A 20,627-nucleotide genomic window follows, 5' to 3' on the forward strand; every position below is an offset into this window, starting at 1 on the left:
AATATTTCAATTGTGTTCTAGCTAGTTGTTGTCTTATTGTTTGCTTCTTTTTTTTTTTTTTTTATAAATTTAATTATCTTCATTGCAAATGAATTACATCGCACATCCTGAATGAATTGTGATGAAAAGAATAACTAAATCTTAATCATAAATAGAGACTAAATCTGATCCATAAATCAAAGGTTAAATATCTCATAGTACATGACTTTATAGTATATTAATATTAATTTATAAGGTCATTAAAGAATCATGATAATTTTTATTAATTAATTCATTTAAAGAGAAACTAAAAACTAACGATTATGATAGGATGTGCTGATTTATTTTCCAAAAATAATTTGATTCTTGCGTATAACTATATAAGTACGGTCATACAAATTTTGGTATGTGTTTGATTTATTTCGAAATTTACTAATTTTGTTATTAATTTATTTTATACAGTACTTTATTAATTTTGATATATGTCTTGATGAATCATGCCATTCATGATTATGATATGGTTTTATTTTAGAACGAGATAATACGTTGAAATTTGAAATATTAATCGGAAGAAAGAAATTAAATTAAATGCGAATTTTTTCAAGGGAGGCGAATTTAGAAGTAATAGATGTGAGTATAATATATCCAATATCTCGTGACAACTAGAATTTACATAATTGATTTTGCCTCAGAAAGTATTTAATTATGAGATTATTGCATTAACAGTCTAGTATTCTTGTTAGATCTTATGGCCCTTTGAAGGTATTTTTATCTCTTTCTTTCTTTTTTCCCACCAACCTACCTAGCTACTTACGTCCGGGGACGGTGGGCTGCTATCCGACGTGACAGTCGAATGGCAGCTCGACGCCCGTGATTCATCAACATTCGTCTTTCGACCTCCACATCCTTTCTCCGTGCCTGCCTTCGAGCTTGCTCTCAACCTCTCAGAAATGCTGCTACGGCTCAAGCATTTTGTTGTTGGTTTCGCGTTTCTAGCTACGCGTTGCTGCGATGTCTAATAAACACAATCATCAATCATCAGCCATATAAAAATCAGGATCAAGACTCGATTTTTATGAAATTTGTCAAGGGAGGAGTTGATGGAGGCGAGGCTTGTTATTTACCTTGGTTCGATGTGGCTCGCGCTCGACTCTATGGTAAAACGAGGGCAGCGGTCTAGCCTTGAAGTTCAAGGTTTTCCTCAGCTGCTTGATTTCAGCTTCTGCTTTTTGCTACAAACAGAAAAAGTCATAAATCTTGAGCTCTTAAAGATATATAAATGTACACATCAAAGGTTCATTACCTGAATTTTTGCCTGAATTTTGCGTCTCTCGGCTTCTCTTGCACGAATATTCTCATCTATCTTCATATCAAACTACAAGAGAGAGAGTTCTCAACAACAGAACTATCTTTATACATCACTCGATTGACAGAGAAACAACTACCTCTTTCCGTCTCTCTGCACGTTCGTTGCATTTGAAACTGAACCTAGAAGTATCCTGCTTTACATATCGTTGAGGCTTCACTCTACTGCAAACTTCCGTCAGAGCAGAGGGCCGAGGGACCTGAGTTCGTTTGTTTCTTGATTCTTTATCACCCCTACGAAAAATGCAAGGCAACGAAAAATGCTTTAGTTATGAGGCATCCACACTTAGATAACAAAGAATCTTAATATATCTATACCTTTTGATATCATTGACACCTTTTGCTTTTGATTCAGGCTGCGGTTAAACGGGAAAGACATTGATTAACAGCAAGATCAGAATCTAACTATTCCATTTCAAGATGGAAATGTTCAGATAATCAACAAACATGATTTATGAAAGTCAAGCCAACCTCGTGTGTTGGGGATTTCTGCTTTGACTGTTTGCCCTGAGCAGTAGCTTCTTTGATCTTCTTCTCAGCTTCCAATATCGTCCGAGCATTGTATACTGTTTTATTAGGTCTTTTTTCTGAACCGTTCGACGCTCCCCTGTTGGATGCGTACCTTCTAGTCTTTGTAACACTAACTAGACGTAGCGATGTTGGCTTCACGTGTTCAGCTTGTGATGGAGCATTTTCCTGCACCGTGGATAAATTCATTACTATATTAGCAACCGTTCTCATAATTCTGTTCTATGTAACAATTAACCACGTTTGAACGATTAGAGTGGGAACAAATATGGAAACAGCAAACCTCAGAAGAAGAAACTCGTTGGCCTTCGAGGCTGGCATCTCGATTCTCCTCAATTCCATGATTATCACTAAGCAGGGAAATGGACGGATTTGATACATTATCCATATCTGAATTAGCAGCACCACGATCAAGGGCTTCGTCCACTTCTGTCTCTGATCTAGAGTCCATTGAAAGCACACTTCCCGGATTGTCACGATGCTCCTCTTCCACCGTCCCACGTTCAGAAAAACAGTCGAAATCTCTGGCATCATCATGTTTATATTCAATCTGAGCAACTAAACTCGATGAATCAGACACTTCTCCTTCTTGCTCCCTCATTCCATGCTCACTTCCACATGCAAAACTATCCATCCCTTCGTCATGTTTTGGCGAATGTGTATGAACGAACTCATCACCATAGCACCTCTTCTCCGAGGCTTCATTATCACTAACTTGGTAAACTACATCACTCCGGATCCTAGGTGAACAAAGACCAAAAAGGCCCTTCTTTCTAAAATGGGCCTCGAGAATAGCTTTCTTCTCGGTCACTGAACCCGGCTTTGAACACCTTTCGACCTCTTCAAGATACCTATTATGAGAGAAAGACGACCTCCTCTCCCAACACAGATCTTCATTCTCATACCTCCCAAACGATATCGATCCCGACAGAAAAGATTCTGCCTGTTCATTTAAAGAGGGGCAAATTAAGAGGAAACCCCCTTTGATTATAAAGTAAATCTTACCATTTGTTACAAAGTATATTGACAACAAAAAGTATTGAAGCATCAACAAAAGATTCTAAAATAAACACAATGCACAGCTTTGTTCACACAGAATTGAAGCATAGCAAGAAAACTACTCATCAACAAAGTCCCAAAAGATGCAAAATTTCCCAAATCCAAAATCATAACATAACAAGAGCTAATCCCAAATGCAAATAGGGCATGTTTATAATCCAATTTTTTTCCTCCCAATCTCATAATCTCAGCATCAGCTACACAATTTGTCTAAAAACAAGTATAAACCTCAAAATATTCACCATCTTCAAACAATTCTGATCAATTCATTGAATGCATAAAAAAATTAAAACAAATCCCAAATCTAACTGTTACCTTAAATTCAAGTCTGACTGATTCTCCAATCTCACCCGCCATTTCTTAACTGCTCATAACCATAACCTTTCAAAGCATCTGAAACGCCACAGACAAAAACCCATCACCCAAAAATCAGAAATATTTATTCCACAGCATTAAAAATCAAAACTTGATGGAGAAATTAAACTCACAGAAGAATTCAAGGAAGAATACGTTGATGTGATTGTGACCCTTTTTCTGAATTTCTATGGATTGATAGCGAGAGCGATTCTGATGCGAAAAAGATGCAATTTTTTGGATTTAAATCATGGGAACTGTTGAGATTTTGCAGAAAGATGGGGATTTGAGTTGAGAGAGATTTAATGGATGCAGAAGTGAGCTTCTTCCGTCTTTTGTACTAGTAAGTTTTACGTGATCATGTGCTGCTGTTTTCTTTTCTTTTTTTTTTTTTCATTCCTATTTAGCCTTTACTCGCTGAACTAGATTAATTGGGACCCGCGTTATGATTTGGTGATCGCCGTAGGATGTGAGTGGATCGAACGGCTGATGATAGTTACACGTGGCGCCAAAATTAAGTCAATTCTTGCTTCAGCCAATAGAAATAAGGGCAGTGATAATCGCACATTATCATTCTATCCTATAAAAATAAGAGAGAATGAAAAAAAAGTAGTTTACGCAGTGGATGATATGATCCATAAATAATAAAGTAATTCCAGAGAAGAAGTTTCCATAATGGACGAAAAAGGAAATTCGGCCATTTCTCAGGGACAGATGGAGTAGTACATATCCATTTACGTAAACATTTCCATAACTCATAATGTATGTCCACTATCCACTAACATTATTTCAAATATACTCTACGTCCTGACCTAATTCAGACATTTCTATTTTGACACATAAATTAGGTAATAGGGTTTAGTTAATTAAATTAGTAATTTAAGAGTGAAGGAAAGAGTAAAATAAGCCAGAGAAAAAGAGGATAAAGTAAGAATGTAAATAAAGTTAAAAAAAGAGCATAAAACAGGAGAAATGATAAAGTAATAGAAATAGGAGAATATAGTATGAGATGCAAAGAGAAAAGGTTTCACTTAAATTTGGACATACAAAAGAAAACATACCAAAAGAGAATACGCATTAACCATATCCTCCAAAAAATGCCTATTTCTATTTCCATAGGAAGAACGGAGTATATGTCCGTAAATTTTGACATTTAGAGAAGAGAGATACCTAAAAGGCTAAAACAATACTCCTATTGTATATGCATTGTGATATGTTGTAAAATTTAGCGACATTAAATAATGTAATTGATATAATCAATAATCAATTAGTCATTCTTTTTTGTCCAAACATGTGGTTTTTCATGACAACGTGGTCGGAATAAACACGCATAATGTCTCAATAGGACCGACATATGCATGAAGGAACTGAACCCTTTGGCGCTTGTACAGCGACAAGCCTTGCTATGCTATTTTTCCAATTTATAGCACTTTAATTTCATATTTGGTATTGGAAATTTATATATGTATAAAGTGTTGCAAATTTCAATGAGAAAATGTAGATAGAGTTTTTATTATCCATCAATGGCCTAGCGAGTGGTCCAACCTAATAAAGTCAAGCCTTAATTTTAGGCCTTAATGCATTGACCAAAATTTCTTGAATTTTATCGATCTATTGAATCTCTAGCCATAGTCTTGATTTTTAGATTAATTATCAAATTGATGGTAGTCCTAATAATTCAATATCTTTTCCCTCTACACATATTAGCTTAAGAAATAGACAACAAATGTTACCATCCCATGTGGAATAACATAATTTTGATGGATATACAATTTCAAGGACAGTCTTATTTCATTTAAAAATGTTTCTTTCAGAAATCATGTGATCTTCAACTTAAGTTCGAGTGTTCGACCATATGATTAATTTAGCTACAAATTGATATCCTTCAAACGGTATGAAGTAATTTGACAATTTAACAATTTTTTATTACATATCATATTTTGCAGCACATTCCTATAATACATAGTTTTAGTCAGAAGATGGTCTTTCCCTAACTTGAATAATACGGCTGCATCTAATCTCTAACACTCAAATATCATTGGTTAAGAACGAAGATGATCACACGGTGGATGGAACTTGACTTAGGCCTACCAAGCCCTAGAAGCACTCTTGACAAAATTTGCGGGTACTTTAGCGACTTCTTTAAGTGGTTTGTCCGTAAATCTGATCAAATTGTACACAAATCCGCCCAATATTGTTCCCGAAATTGGGCCAATTATATATACCCAAAGATCTGTATATTTGTGTAAGATCAAAGCTGGTCCAATTGTTCTTGCAGGATTCAGTGAACCCCCTGAGATCGGCCTATACCAACAATAATTAATTAAAATATTTAGAATAATTATCTTAATTAGTTATTACGTTATTAAACTATTAGTACATACCCAGCAATAAGAACTGCGATTAATAGAGTCATTCCAATGGCAATTCCGGCCATTTCTCCAATCTGAAAAAAGGGAATAAAATTTGGATGAAATTGTTAGTTAGTTGCATGATTTAAATTGTTGGGATTAGATTCTTACAGCTCTATTGTCAGTGGCAACACCAGAAATGACAAACATCAAGAGAAATGATGCAATAAACTCCATTGCAAGGGATTGCATGGCAGAACCCGTTGGTGCAGTTTCAAAGGAAGTTAGATCAGTCACATCTAGCAAAAGGTACAATGTCCCACTTGCCATAAGTGCCCCCAGCAATTGTGCCAGTATGTACAATGGCACCTACAAGATCATTTGTTAAAGAAAAGACAACTTTCTAGAATTGCCCCCAAGAATCCTAGTATGATAATACGTATAATCAGAATGTTGCATCAACAAGGAATTCCAAAATGGACTCAAGATTTTTGGGCAATACTAGCGAAAATGACACAATTAAATTTTACTAAAATTTGTTTCATTAGCTCCCAAGTTTAATACTCCAAAAAAATAAATTCAAAGGGAAATACTTAGCTTGTGCTTTACACATATATATCTTGAAAATGTTATATTCATAATCCATTAAAAAAGAAAAATATGTTAATAACAATTAAATCAAAACAATCAACTCGATTCAGGTTCAACTATGCAACCCTAATCCAATCGATAAGATTAGTCGAAATATGTACCTGTTTAATGGGGAATTGCCGGAAAAGGGCCATAGTGATGGTGACGGCCGGGTTGAAATGGGCACCGGAGATATGACCGACCGAATATATCATGACCATAACAGTCACCCCAAACGCCAAACAAACTCCTGGAAACGTCACCGTGCCATACATTTTATTCAAAACAACTGAACCACACCCTACAAATATCAAAAAGTACGTCCCAACTGCTTCCGCAATCACCTAATTAATTCCCACATTAAATTAGAAAAATTATTTCTCATTTAATTGAGCAAATATAAATAGTTTATTACATAAATAAAATCATACTTTTTGAATCAAAGCAACAACAACAGCTGAGGACCAGAAGCTGGTGCTTTCGTCATCGTTTAGACTTTTTCTGTATTGCTCTTCTGCTGATCGAACGCCGCCCTCTTCAAGACCGTCGTGCTCAGCCATTTTCTACTTCTTCTTTTTTTAATCTCAAAATTTCCTTTTTTACTTTTTTTTTTATTTGAAAATTTGGGTTAGGTTTATTGGAAAAGCTTAAGAAAAAAAAGAAAGAATTTGAGAAGAGTTTTTAGTTGGGAGATATATAAATTAATAATGTAGTGTAATCGAACAAAGCGGAGATGCATGGATGGTATTGCTGATTTGAGGAATGGCTAAGGACGATAGTGTTTTGCTAATTTGTTTTGTGGCTAATATTCCAGCATTTAGTAATTGCTTGAATATAATGTGATAAAGTATCACTTTTGATTATGTTTTAATAACCAATTTTTCAAACACATAATTATAAACCAGTGATAAACAAAAGTATTTGTAGAGACGATGAAGCACGGTTTTCCTCCAATCAATAGATTGAGGGCCCGCGTTGATAGACGAAGAACCATTATTAATCCTCTTTAAAAGCGAAACAAATAGTAATAGTTCAAATGTACCTAATTATGCATTCATATTACTAAGAAAGTAATATCAGAATTTTGGAAATTTAACATGTTGGATTGACAGTTTATTTGAGTTACTTTATTGAATTTGGGCTTATTTGGACATATAAGCCCAAAAGCTATCAATGATCCATTTAGACTAGTTTTGAGCCATTACGAATGATAATTTTATTCCAAATTAACATGCACTTAATTGTATCACGGCAAAATTAACTTTGGGGATTTTTTAATTATTTGAATTTAAGCTATAGCACCATTTAAATTTCGGGAGTGTGTATGATTCAATCATAATGATTGTATCAATTCTTATTGTGATAAAATTGTAGTATTATTTGAATTTTATCAAAGCAATCTTTCGTGTATGAGTTGCAGTTCCTAATCAAGAAGTTGATAACAATAGTAAAATGGAAAATTAATAGTCGAAAAACTGTTAAGTTTAGTCAAATTTTGGTCTAACCTGTTATTTTAAAAATTAGTTAAAAAGAATATGAAGTTGGGTACTATTGTGAAAAAAATTCGGTCATCTATGTGTAGTGTCGATGTTTTTGAACTAAACAATATCATTTTCTTGGTATGAGTAAAGATATTGTTTAATTTATTAGGGCTGACGTCCAATTATGATTTTTCAAATACTTATCATATATAGTTTTCCTGATTATCCTATAGCAAAGTATCACAAATAATATGGGAACTTGACTATAGTTATACTAATATTTAAGAAAAGATAAAGTAATTATATACAAATAAGTTTGATTAGAACATGAGTTAAGGTGCACCATGCAAGTAATTAATACAATTATGAGACATAATTAAAGCGAAAAAAAAAGATAGCAGCTTCTATACAATATGATATCAACACTACTTGAGCACATATATGTTTCCATTAATTGTTGCTATCATAAGCTAATTAGTGCCTCACTAATTAGAAATTAATTCAAAGTTAATTAATACTTAATTATGTATTACTAAATGGAGGCGGTGGCGGTTGTGACACGCTCACAGCGGGGGCACATAGTGAGGGCGGAGGGCGACGGCGGTTGACGGGCGCCGGGAGGCGGCGCTGCCTTGATGAGGCGGAGCTCCTCCACCTCCTTTTGCAGCTTCCTGTTCTGCTCTGTTAGTGCTCCAAGCCATCTTTTTAGGTATTCACACTCTATTTCTGTTTGCTTTGTCTTGCTCCTATTTCAATTAATTAATTATATAAGATAATTAAGATGAGCTAAATATAAAAAATATAGGATTATCATGTTAAATAGAATTGATTTTTCAAACCATGTATTTACGATATTTGACAAAAGTTTAAGTGTACACTGAAAAACGGATAAGGACATTTTTTATTCAATCAAGAATGCTAATCTGTGTTTCTAATTACACTATCCATGCTAAAGAAACGTCTTCATTTTTGGTATTCCAACTAAAATTAAGAGATATAAATGGAAGTGTCACAAGCAAAAATTTAAGATGCAGACAAATTTATTCTTTATGCCAAAATTTTAGCCACTTTACTAGTTTTGCATTTTCAATTTTGTATCGTTATAAGATGAGTTTGAGCATGCGTTTTACATTCAATTCACGGTCAATTAAAACTATGTGGAAGTAATTTACTTCCAAAAAAAAAAAAAATTTGACTTTTGAAAACCCTAGCATATTCCAGTCCTCACATTCAAAAAAGTTACCAAAAAGAAAAACAATTTACTTTAGATTAATTCTTGACTCATTTCCATTTCTCATCCTGAACATTAATTGACACGTACGTCCTAATTAAATTATTGGTGATTGTGATTTCTTCATGTAGAAATTAATCAATTTCACCCTATGATTTTGACCCAACAACATGGGCTGCAGAATCTGATTCAGGTTACAATACTAGACCTACTTGTCTATATTCCCATAATTATTAACATTTCCACAAATATTATTTTCATTTTCCCAAATTATAGTAGTAAAGTAAATAATTGAATACCTTGCTCTACGATTCTGAAACCACACCTCCACTTGCCTTGGATTCAATCTCAACTCCATTGCCAAAGCCTCCTTCTCTTTCTGCAGTGTCAAATTAAACATACTTAATTAATTTAATTAATCTCTACAAACACACATACACAAGATTAATAAACATACAGGGTTTAAGGTTTGATTTTGTAAGAAGCTTTGTTCGAGGCGACGAGACTGGTCTTTTGCAAGCCGGAGTTTCTTCCTCCGAACCGGGCTGCCATGTTCATCTTCATCTACCACACATTCTTCTTCTGATCTTGATGGTGCTTCATTTATGTCTAGTAATTTGATTTCACCTTTTGCCTCTATATGTATCATATTTATAGATTATTGATTTATTCAAGAAAAGTAGTGAATCAAGCCATCTAATTTATTATTTTATAGATATGGTATAGGAGAATATTAATAATTTTGTGGAATAAGAATAGGAGAATAATAGAAGGTTTCACTCGTTTGTGATTGGCTACCACCATGCAAGAAAATAAAAACCACCTAAAATATGTGTCACCTCCTTAGAAAAAAAAACAAGAAATTTATTACCAAGAAAAAAGAGAATAAATTAACATCAAGAGGAAAAAGGAAAAACTAGTACTCCATATAAATGTTTAGTTTCAAGAAACCCTAATTTATGCCAATAGGATCCAAAAACATAGTTACAATGAAAAATAGAAGGTTTTTTTTTTTTTTTTTTTTTTTTTTTTAAAGATTTACGCACATGATATCTAAAAACCCTAATTCATTGATCGGAAGGTAAGCATCTAACTAACTGAGTTGCGATTCATCGTCTGAACAATCAAAGTCTTAAAACTCCAAGAAATTGAGAGAGAGAGACTCACCGGAAGATGGGAAAGAGGAGAAACCAGGCATGGCTATGGATAGTTCCAAGCTAGTAGAATTAGGAGGCAAAATCTCCATGAAATCTGCAAATAATAATTAGGAGATATTTGGAGGAGGAAGACACAATAATGGGTGAATTTATATTGTGTAGAGAGAGACAAGAAGAATTTGTGGGATCTTGAATGATATATATTCAGACAAAAGCATAAAAATAAAAGTAGAATGGAGACAGGAAATGCATAAAGGTAAGTAAGTGTCAAAAGGTCAAAATTATAATAAGGGAGTTGTTGAAAGAGAAATAGATTGGAATGATTAATTTACATAAATATATGATCAATTCAACACTTGATCATAAACCGGTTTTCTTGATTTGATCGCTTTAATTTGCCTGCCCAATTAGCTCATGGGCTACTATTTAATAATTATTGCAACTTTTTTTTATTTTCAATTTGGATATTAAAGTTGGGTGTGACATAGCTGAGGGTCCCCTTGTTTAAGCCCGATTTGTCGGTCCATTAGTCAGCTGATGAAATGATTTGCAAGACACCATACAAATCTCCAACTTCAATTTTTCCTCTTGTGTATGTTGAGGTTGATATATAATAATAATTGATGATATTTTATGAGTTAGTGGTGGTGTGTAACCACACTCTTAATATCATTATCTAGGTATATAATGTTGACTTGTTCAGGTGACCACGGATTAATAGGATTTTGTAATTTATGTCTCACTTCACTATCGAATCAGTGTGGTAAAATCGTATACAAACACAGGTGGTTAAGAATTTGCTCGACATGTACACAAATACAACACGAACATAGCAATATGGTTCAACTAGTGTTAACACGACGTTGCAGTTATTAGAGTTTGGAGCCTGCAAGGAAGTAAAACAATCCACTATCATGGCAGTCCAACGACAATTTAAACTTTCATATATATTATATACTATATATTTAGGCTCAAACTCAATTCTTGTATCACTATGACTCGGGTTCGCTGCTTTTCTTGTAGTAGTATATATTTGTCCTTTGCTATGAGCAAGCAAACCAAAACAACTCAGTCCAAAGTACCAGAAGCCTAAAGTCAACACTAAACTAGCAATCAGCCAAACAAAGGCACACAACAACTCAGTCCAAAGTACCAGAAGCCTAAAGTCAACACTAAACTAGCAATCAGCCAAACAAAGGCACACAGACCTCAAAAGAAGCACACAAATATATATTTGTTCTCTCATTTGTATATTATAATAGAAAATTATATGGTGAAATATCTAGCGTGACATCCTCTATAAACGTAAATACATATTGTATCAAACTTGGTAAACAATTTGTGTGTTTATTTGTGGTAAGTTCTATAATTATTTTCTAGCAGCATGGAATAATATTGTATAATACTCCATTCATCCCAAGAAACATGTCCCATTTATTAGATAACAAAAAAATTTGTTTAATTAAAAAAGAATAATATTTTAAAAAGTGTTTCATTTTAGAAATGAATCATTTTACCTGAAACATACAGGGGAGATAATATAGAAAGATTAAATATTCGAATGATGCGTTACAGAAGAGATGGAAAAACTGATTCAAATTTTGAATGGCATATTGAAAAATTCAAAAGAAAGAAAATTCAGCTAGTTTGACGCTCAAACCTCTAAACTTGTGACCTCTAAAAAGTAAAAAAATACACTTCTTCTCTACGACCAATTTATAAGAGGCCACATATATAAGTTACTCATGTTCATATTGAAAATGCATGTAACTATCTCTAAACAATATTTTCTTCTAAGACTTTGAATTCCAATTATTTCTTTCTTCTTATTTTTGGTCAAACAAATAAATATTTTCATTCGTTTTTCTGAAGGCAGCCTTGGGAACCAGTCAAACAACCATATCTCAGTTTCTTGACCTCACACTATTTAATTCATGAATGTGGTATTTTGATCAACTTAATTTCGATCAAACTAATTTTTAGTTAAATTTTCAAGTGAAAATTAAGTTACAAAAAGAAATCACCACGGGTGTAATAGATAATTACTGCTGTCACGGAAAAATTATTTTCCTAGCTAAAGTCCAAGTAAATATGTTTTGATATAATTTTGTAGATATCACGAAAAGTGGTTGTAAATTTGTTTGTTTCTCAACAAAAAAATCGTTTCCTTTGAACTTTAATAGTAGTACTTTTTTAAAAGAATAGCTACACTTTAAATATAAAAGGATATGTTCATATAGAATTATTCACACACATATTTATCACATCACGTATGTTGTTTCAATTTTATTTTTTTTAGTATTATATCACATAGTATATGTGTTGTCTCAATTTTATGTTTAGGAAATCTCAACAAATGAACTTTACTATATGCAGATGATTATTGTTGAAAGACTCAACTTCCGCTTTTGAAGGTGCTTTTCGAGTCACTAAACATAATAATATGTTTGCCGGCATTTTAGAAATATAGTAAATCATTAAATCCAATCTGCATGCACATGAATAACATCTATATATATATCATGAATAGTGACATAAATGAACCAATATAATGCCCACAAATTTTGAATTTAATTGAATCCAATCTCATGCGGTACAAAAAATTCAATGTATTTCGAATGCAATGACTTACTCAGTGCATTCTTTTTTTTTTAATAGCTGTAATAACTACGAAAAAATAATCGTTAAATTAACTCAACCCTATAATATACCTTCCATGAGCCATTAGTAGAGGTCTCATTTTGTCATTTTAGTAATTTCATCAGTAGACATCTCATCTTACTTTGATTATATACGATAAATATACCTCACATTTCATTAGTTAATCCACAGCTCATATAATACCACTCCTTCGTCCGCCAATTAAAGATATATTTAACTCAGCATAGACTTTAAGAAATTGTTTGAATTTATAAAAGAAATGAATAAAAAGTAAGTGTAATGTAGGTCCATTTTTATTAAGTATTCATTTTATAGTAGAATGTGATTATAATGAGTTAATGAGTTTGAATTCCATTTACTAAAAGTGGAAAAAAGGCAAATAAATATGTCTTTAAATGACCGATAACTCAAAATAGCAAAACATGTCAAATTTTGGCAATTGGAGGAAATCGAATATAGAAATGGGACTCAGATTTTTCAACTTTTTCAATTCATTTTTCTTGCGACTCCTGTTCCTGGACGATGAGGAGAAAGCATTGATTATAGTTTTTGGAAATGTTTGAAAATATCAACAAAATAGGATGATATTTTATATTTGGGCGCACCAATTATGTAATGATTAGTTAAGACATGAGATAGTGGGCCAATCACATAAAATTAGGGAAATGGGGCCCACGAATTGCTCTTGCTTTACATGGCAGTCGGCAGCCCACAGTAGGCCCAACAATGCAGCATCAGTGGATAACAACTGGGCCCACTTCAACCCTCCCTTGTATTTATATTCTGTTTCTAATCACTAAAATTTTGTGTTAAAACATTAGATACACACATACTTACACATAAACTGAGAGAGAACCTTAAACACCTTAATAACTAACTAAGATTCACCTTTTTCACACCATTAGATTTTCACCAACACTTTCATACGTCAGCACTAGGTGAATATGACGTCATACATAATTTGTACCTTCTGCTTCTGACTTTGTACCCTACAATGCCATTGATTTAGTCCCCAAGAAGGCAAAGAGGCTGTCTGATGCTAAGCTCAGCTTTAAGGTCTGGGAATTTCTTCAGATCATTAGAACTCTCTAGAACTTTCTGCAACCACCAACAAAAATAGTAACTTTGTTAAATTTTTTCAAGAATTTAGTTAGAAATTCACTCACTCACTCACCAATGCTGCAAGATGAGCTTCCTGAAGAATGTTTCCGTCGATCTCGAGCCTCGTAACGGGGAACTCGGGAAGGTGGCCCGATTGTTTCTTCCCGAGCAAGTCGCCGGGCCCGCGGAGCACGAGGTCCATGTTTGCGAGGTAGAATCCGTCGGAGGATTCCTCGAGAACCTTCAACCGTTTGAGGCTGGAGTTTGTGGATGCCATTAGGATGCATTTCGACTTCCTCTCTCCGCGTCCGACTCTGCCTCGGAGCTGATGCAGCTGCGCGATTCCGAATCTCTCTGCATTCATCACCACCATCATGGACGCGTCGGGTACATCGACGCCCACTTCGATGACCTGTGTGGAGAGTAGGATTTTCGTCTCGCCGGATCTGAACTGCCTCAGTGCTTCGTCCTTTTCGTCGCTTTTCATTCTACCGTGTAGCAGCCCGCATTTGTAGCCGCAGAACTTGTTGGAGATAGCTTCGAAATCAGCTGAAGCTGCGCGGAGTTGAGGCAGTTGTTCGGATTGGTCGATTACAGGATACACGAGATACACTTTCCCTCCTCCTCCTAGCTCCTCCATCATCATCTGCAAGAATCAATGCAGAAAATTCTTAATACATATTCACTAGTCATCATTTAAAGTAGAGTCCAGGGAGTTGAGGTGTTTCTGCTACAATGTTTACCTGGTAAGCCTTATCATATCCAACTTCGCTTCCTTCGATAACATACGTTTCAATGGGCGTTCTTCCGGGAGGTAAATCTGTGATCTTCATTTAAGAACATGGAAAGATAAATGTCAAACTACAACAGTACAAGATATGAGAAGATCAATTAACCGATGAAAAGTTCAGACTTTGAAAATATTGCAGCAACTAATTGATAATTTAAAATGGAAGAGCATATACTTGAGTCAAGGACATGTCGCCATACAATGCCAGGGCAAGCGACCTTGGTATCGGTGTGGCTGACATCGCAAGAACATGGGGGGCCATGTTGACATCATTTTTTGCAGTGTCACTAGAACTAGTTGACTTCAGTTGGGAGGTTAAATTGTTGAAATATAACTGCAAAACACGATCTTTTTTCAGAATAGCAGTTGCATATTCATGAACAGAATATGAGTATTTGACATGATCAATGATCTAAGAATTTCTATAGAAGCATTCAAAACTATTTCAGCAAGTTTTGAAGCAAAGAGATACCTTGCTGTTGAAGAGTCCTCTCTGAACAACACCAAAGCGATGTTGCTCGTCTACCACAGCTATGCGCAAAGACAAAAATTCCACCTTTTCAGCTATTAAAGAATGAGTTCCAATGACCATGGAGATATCCCCAGTTTGGAGACCCTAACAAAATCGTTGCAAAATATGAAATGATATGTTATGCAAAGCCAGTGAATAAACGAGGATGGTCCGCAATTACCTGTCGAATTAATCTTGCTTGCTTTGTTGAGGTTGATCCTGTCAATAGAGCAACTGAGGGCTTTCCATTGGAATCTTCAATTTTCTCAAGCAAGCCTAGGAGGTGTTCGTAATGCTGGACGGCCAGTAGCTCTGTTGGAACCATAAATGCTGCCTGGAGATAATTTAATACAATCATACAAGGGCACTTCGCAATGTAAAACAAAAATGTAAAAGTAGAAGTCATAATCACTCACCTGGTATCCAGAGGCAATTACCTCCATGCATGATAAAAACGCTACCACAGTCTTCCCACATCCAACATCACCCTATAAAGGCTCCAAAAAGAATGAGAATAAGAAGAGGCGAAAACAAGGATGAGAAAACAGAAGAGGCTTATGAGGGTCGAAGCCTCCTTTACAAATTCTATATAGGGAATTCAGAGGTCAGAAAGGTCATCTTGGTTAAACACCCTTGAGATGCACATGGTATCTTCAGAAAATGAAAAATATGTTTTCAAGAGAAATCAGTGTCCAATTTTATTTCATGAAACAGAAAGAAGTTCAATTTAGATGAATAAGACAAAACCAAACCTGTAGCAGCCTATTCATGGGAACTGGTCGTTTTAGATCCCATATGATTTCTGAAGTTGCTTGCAGCTGACTGGTCGTAAGCGTATATGGAAGAACCTTCATAAAGTTTTTCGTGAGACCGGCCCATTCTTCCACAAGTCTAGTGCTGAGTTCTGGCTTCGTGTACCTTTCAAGCAACCCATCTTTCTCTAACTTTGTACCAAGACCCTCAAGCATTTGGAATAGCTTTCCCAACTGGAACAAAACAAAATCAGTAAATAATATTATTGAAACAACAAATATATTTGTACTATTTTTCAGTGATAGCTGGAGGAAACATGGTCTCCGGAATACCAGGTGAAGGATAAATTTCATATGTATATAAACTTAGACAGTAGCCATGGCTTGATATTGTTAATCCAATATGAATCTCGGTTTGATATTAATCAGAAGTCCATAGGAAAATAAATAATAATAAAAAACATTAAAGAAGGACAATGAAGGAGTAAAATGCTAACAGAAAAATGTTGCAAATACCTGAAGATAGAAAAATTCATCAAATATAAGCCTTCTACGAGCTAAGTCAGCCATTCTAAAACTAGTAGGCTGGTGGATCCCAATATATGCCTGCATCATATACCAAAATATGCAGATAGCTTAAAATCAAAATGGACAACCGATGATGCAGGCTTGCAAAGTAAAGCAGTATCTGCAAGCTAAGTCCTAGGTAGTCCCCAGAGAAAAGAAATATAGAATGAAATTTAAAGCCAATGAACATACATCAGAGAGTGATGGTAGTTGAAATTCCTGAATAATGTCCTTGGGAAGAGGATCAAGATAAGCCGGCAACATCTTTAAAGCTCTGAAAAATTATACATGTTCACTGCATTAGAGAAAGAATACAAGCTTCAACCAGATAGCATTAAAAAAAGGAAACTTAATCGATAATAGATTATGCATGCAAAATCTACCAACTCTGGCAAATGCTTAAGAAGTGAAAAACAATGGTAGGAATTTCTAAGTCCCAATAATTTATTATCTAATGCTATAGGTGGGTTTAAATGAGAAATGAAAGAGAAATAATATGCAAGGAAAACTGAAGATGGGGCATAAATAGATCATAGAAGACCAACTTCAGCTGACCAACTGGTTTCTGGAAATATAAATAAACAAGGGTAACTAAGAAACATAAATAGTTTATAATGAGATAAAGATCAAAAGACATACCTTGAAATAATGTCCCTAAAAACATCAGGGTTAAAACCTTTTTTGGAAGGATATATGGGATAAGGCCTCCCTTTGGCAAGATCACATGAATCTCCTTCGTTGTTAACCACATCGATACTGTACTCCCTCACTTCAAAGTGATCCTTACTTCGCATTGTGCGCACCTTCATAAAGTCAACATGTTATGGACAACTTTTTATGCACAAGAAGCAATTTGAAATTCATATGTTACTCATATAAACCAGTCCACCTTGCCACTGACGCACACAAGATCGCCCTCCTTGTGCTTTCCCTGAATACTTCTAAGGAAAGGCATGCATGTAAAACGAGCTCCACGGAAAAATTTCTTCAAATGCAAATATATAGTCCGTGTGCTCCTTTTAACTCCATCATCTGTTCCATTAGAATTGGGCTCAGTATCTGCAACATCAGAAGCCACAATAACCTCCAGATATGAGAATGAACTACTAGCCCGGATACCCCTGCATGAAAAAGGTTGCTTTGTTAGAAACTTAGAATCGAAATCAGATGTTCAACACTATGCTTTGGAGAACTTTAAAGGAACCATTTCAGTATCGACATAAATACATATGCGTGCAGAATTATATAAAGCTTACCTAGAAGATATTATTTTCCCAACAAAAATCATGTACTGACCATCGTCAATGTCCACCTCAGCATTCTGTAAATCAACATATGTCCTAGGAAAGTGATGGAACAGTTTCCGCAACTACAGGTAGATAAAAGAAGCATCAGGCTGTGATCTTAAACACTATGCAGCTGTAACAATCGCTGGACAACTCACTGTGTAAAAACCACAATTTTCTAGTTGATTGCACTGGCGTTTGCTAAGACCAATGCAATTGATGCTTTCATCAAGAATTTCTGCCACCGAGACAGCAGGTAACTGGGTCTCAGAGCCAGCAGAGATGCAGGGTTCATCCACCGTCAACTGCAAAGTATTTATGGGTTCTGTGACTTCTGTCTCGTGATCAAGTGGCTGAGAGTCTGCAGTTGATTTGCTGAAGTCATCTTCCACGATATGATTCCTATTTATATTTAAAACCTCTGCATACAACGTTTCCAGGTTTTGGTAGATGAAATTTGGATCCAACAAATTTGCATCAATATGACTAGGAATGCATCCTTCATGAACTTGAGGCACCAGTGATTCTGAGGCTTGAGTATCGTATGCAGGCCCATCATACAATTCCACAGTTGGGAAGTAACCCAAAGAGATGGAAGGGAACTTTTTGCATGTCAAGGTGACATCGAATTCAGCACTTCCAGCTTTTAAAGTCTCTCTGAACTTCTCTCTAGATATATTATTCCCAATTAAGCCATCAAGACCATTGTAACCAATGAACATTGATTCCTAAAAGAAAAACAAGTTGTACCACCATATCAGAGTCCCAACACAGGAGTAAAAATTTCAAAAAAAATTTTACACAACCAGCAGTTGACACTACTAAAATAAGAAATAATGATAAATATTCAAAAACAAAATCTCATCACTCTTTCACTGTTGACACAAGAAAACAATGGGAATCTAGAACAGCTGGGAAGAGATTCAAGAGAATAAGTCAGTTACTTGAGTGATTCATGCATTAAGCAAAAAAAACAAAGATGTGTTCGTTCAATTGAAAGGAACTGAGTCAACTTTGCATTCAAGTATGTTAACCCAGAACTCCCGTCATGAGGTATGCAACCTTTGCAAGCATCATACCTTTTCATATCCATCTAAACTCTTCAACAACTTTTCAGGAAACTTATGCTTTGACCGAAAGCATGAAGTTAAATTATTCGGTGCAAGCAAATTGTTAAACCTGCATAGAAATGAAGTATCTTCATAAGATATTCCACCACAAATCACAACATGAACAGCAGTAGTTTAAAGCCACTAACCTAAGACATCTGCCAAAGATAATCCTGCCCGCTCTCTCAGCTTCAAAATTCACAGCATGCCGCAAGCATTTATCACTGAGACCCTATCAGACAAAGTTTAATTGTACAAGTTGCCAAAGCTTATCAAAAAGCATGAGCGGCCAACTAAGTTGCCAAGCAAATTGAATCTTGGAATTATGATACACGTTCAATGCTAATACAAGGTGGAACGATTTGAGGTTTGTTCAAGGCAAATCAGTTAGTTTCCTACCACGGCTACAAAAAAAAGGGCATCCTAGATTAGGCTGTGCATACGTTTTCACTAGAAGAAAATTGTGACAGATTTGTGCATAGTTAAACAACATCATAATTAGGAGCATATAAAACAATGAGAGATTTGGTTAGCATAGCAACTCCAACAAAACATGAGAAATGAGCTCTTTTAACACAAGAAGTTGACTACTCATAGACAGGAAGATTCTGTGTTGGTATTCAAGCGACAAACGCAGCTCGAAAGATGAAACCAAAGGGGAAAATGTAGGAAATACCATGTTGCACAATTTGTAAGCCAATGGTGTCACTGCCATAAATAAAAGGACAAGAGACTGAAACAGAGCTGCCTAGATGATGCAGCCATCGAACCTGTAAAGCCATTGAGTCACTTTAGATAGATGAAACTTAACCTATATGGAATAAATTAAACACAAATTAAAAACAAATTGTTATTGAATCAAGCTCAAATTAAGCACAGAAGCTGCTAATTGTGAACATATCTACTGAGACAACTTATTGCGAGGAAAAAGTGAAGCGAAAAATGATTTCAACACTTCATGAGATAAACAAGGATTAAGCAAGACATGCAGAATCCCAGGAGTTGAAATTGTGAACATAAATTAAAAAATAAAGAATAAAACCAGAAGTGCCATTGCCATCGCAGCCGTAATCTAAGAAAGATACTAACTTTGGGGAAGCAGTAGGGCTACTGAGAAATGAGAGCCATGGCTGGCGGATAAATGCTACTGTAATTGCTGAGAAATTGGGAAATCTGTTCAAATTGATAAACAAATTATTTAGACTAAATGTCAAAAACTTTTTGCTCCTTAACAATTTTTTGATTTAGTCCAAATTAGACTAAATGTAACTAATTTTTATTTGTTAACGACTAAACTATTCAAAAAATAATATTATGGACCAAAATAAAAACTAACCTTTACTCGTTAATTTATGAAATATATGTCTTTCAAAATTGAAAACTAGTCCCTACTATTTTAAATGATAGCTAAAGAGCCCTTGAAATAATATTTTTTTGCAAAAAGAGCATTACTATAATTTCGTTATTCGTGATTTAAACTTTTCAATTTTTCGAAAAAATTAGTATCAGTGATCTTTCATTAAAATATCTAGGGAAAAAATGGTTTTGCAGCGTTAATTATACAAATAATGGCCGATATGGTTCTGATTATTAATTCAAGTATTAATTTGATACTACTAATTAAAGAAAAACTAAAATAAATGGTATGAATCTTTGGCTTTTTTATTTCCTTGTCTTAGTTCTCACCGATTGAAAATATTATAAATATCTACTAG

General features: G+C 34.7%; 4 protein-coding genes across 6 annotated transcripts; all 4 read right to left on the reverse strand.

The window, feature by feature from the left end:
* Positions 1-593: 593 nt before the first annotated feature.
* On the reverse strand, positions 594-3,657 carry LOC125212442 (protein WVD2-like 7). The gene is made up of 9 exons (XM_048112614.2): positions 3,420-3,657; positions 3,247-3,324; positions 2,156-2,815; positions 1,816-2,040; positions 1,663-1,700; positions 1,425-1,578; positions 1,283-1,354; positions 1,104-1,211; positions 594-994 (listed from the first exon to the last, which is right to left on the reverse strand). The coding sequence occupies exons 2-9, from the start codon at positions 3,286-3,288 to the stop codon at positions 782-784; spliced, it is 1,512 nt and encodes a 503-aa protein (XP_047968571.2). The 5' UTR covers positions 3,289-3,324; positions 3,420-3,657; the 3' UTR covers positions 594-781.
* Positions 3,658-5,160: 1,503 nt separating this feature from the next.
* Positions 5,161-6,920, reverse strand: LOC125210025 (putative aquaporin NIP-type). Its single transcript, XM_048109605.2, has 5 exons — positions 6,698-6,920; positions 6,389-6,610; positions 5,808-6,005; positions 5,670-5,731; positions 5,161-5,589 (listed from the first exon to the last, which is right to left on the reverse strand). Exons 1-5 carry the CDS (start codon positions 6,824-6,826, stop codon positions 5,373-5,375), a joined length of 828 nt encoding a protein of 275 aa, XP_047965562.1. The 5' UTR covers positions 6,827-6,920; the 3' UTR covers positions 5,161-5,372.
* Positions 6,921-8,044: 1,124 nt separating this feature from the next.
* LOC125216684 (homeobox-leucine zipper protein HOX3-like) lies at positions 8,045-10,329 on the reverse strand. Its single transcript, XM_048118444.2, has 4 exons — positions 10,146-10,329; positions 9,436-9,614; positions 9,278-9,357; positions 8,045-8,493 (listed from the first exon to the last, which is right to left on the reverse strand). Exons 1-4 carry the CDS (start codon positions 10,222-10,224, stop codon positions 8,280-8,282), a joined length of 552 nt encoding a protein of 183 aa, XP_047974401.1. The 5' UTR covers positions 10,225-10,329; the 3' UTR covers positions 8,045-8,279.
* Positions 10,330-13,534: 3,205 nt separating this feature from the next.
* On the reverse strand, positions 13,535-20,182 carry LOC125214351 (DEAD/DEAH box RNA helicase family protein). 3 transcript variants are annotated; one of them, XM_048115342.2, is made up of 18 exons: positions 20,002-20,182; positions 19,589-19,682; positions 19,062-19,144; positions 18,883-18,982; positions 17,962-18,531; positions 17,774-17,886; positions 17,407-17,638; positions 17,157-17,320; positions 16,710-16,791; positions 16,467-16,556; positions 15,951-16,184; positions 15,615-15,686; positions 15,380-15,532; positions 15,160-15,303; positions 14,863-15,021; positions 14,641-14,724; positions 13,971-14,543; positions 13,535-13,894 (listed from the first exon to the last, which is right to left on the reverse strand). In XM_048115342.2, exons 2-18 carry the CDS (start codon positions 19,625-19,627, stop codon positions 13,802-13,804), a joined length of 2,985 nt encoding a protein of 994 aa, XP_047971299.1. In that variant the 5' UTR covers positions 19,628-19,682; positions 20,002-20,182; the 3' UTR covers positions 13,535-13,801. The 3 variants fall into 3 exon arrangements, with proteins under 3 accessions (XP_047971299.1, XP_047971300.1, XP_088924490.1); XM_048115343.2 differs by lacking the exon at positions 20,002-20,182 and adding an exon at positions 19,955-19,986; XM_089068364.1 differs by lacking the exon at positions 20,002-20,182 and having other exon boundaries at positions 19,589-19,995.
* Between the last annotated feature and the right edge of the window lie 445 nt (positions 20,183-20,627).

Source organism: Salvia hispanica, chromosome 3 (assembly GCF_029641045.1).
Source record: "Salvia hispanica isolate PSC_SH4W2 chromosome 3, Shi_PSC_v1, whole genome shotgun sequence".
NCBI lineage: Eukaryota > Viridiplantae > Streptophyta > Magnoliopsida > Lamiales > Lamiaceae > Salvia > Salvia hispanica.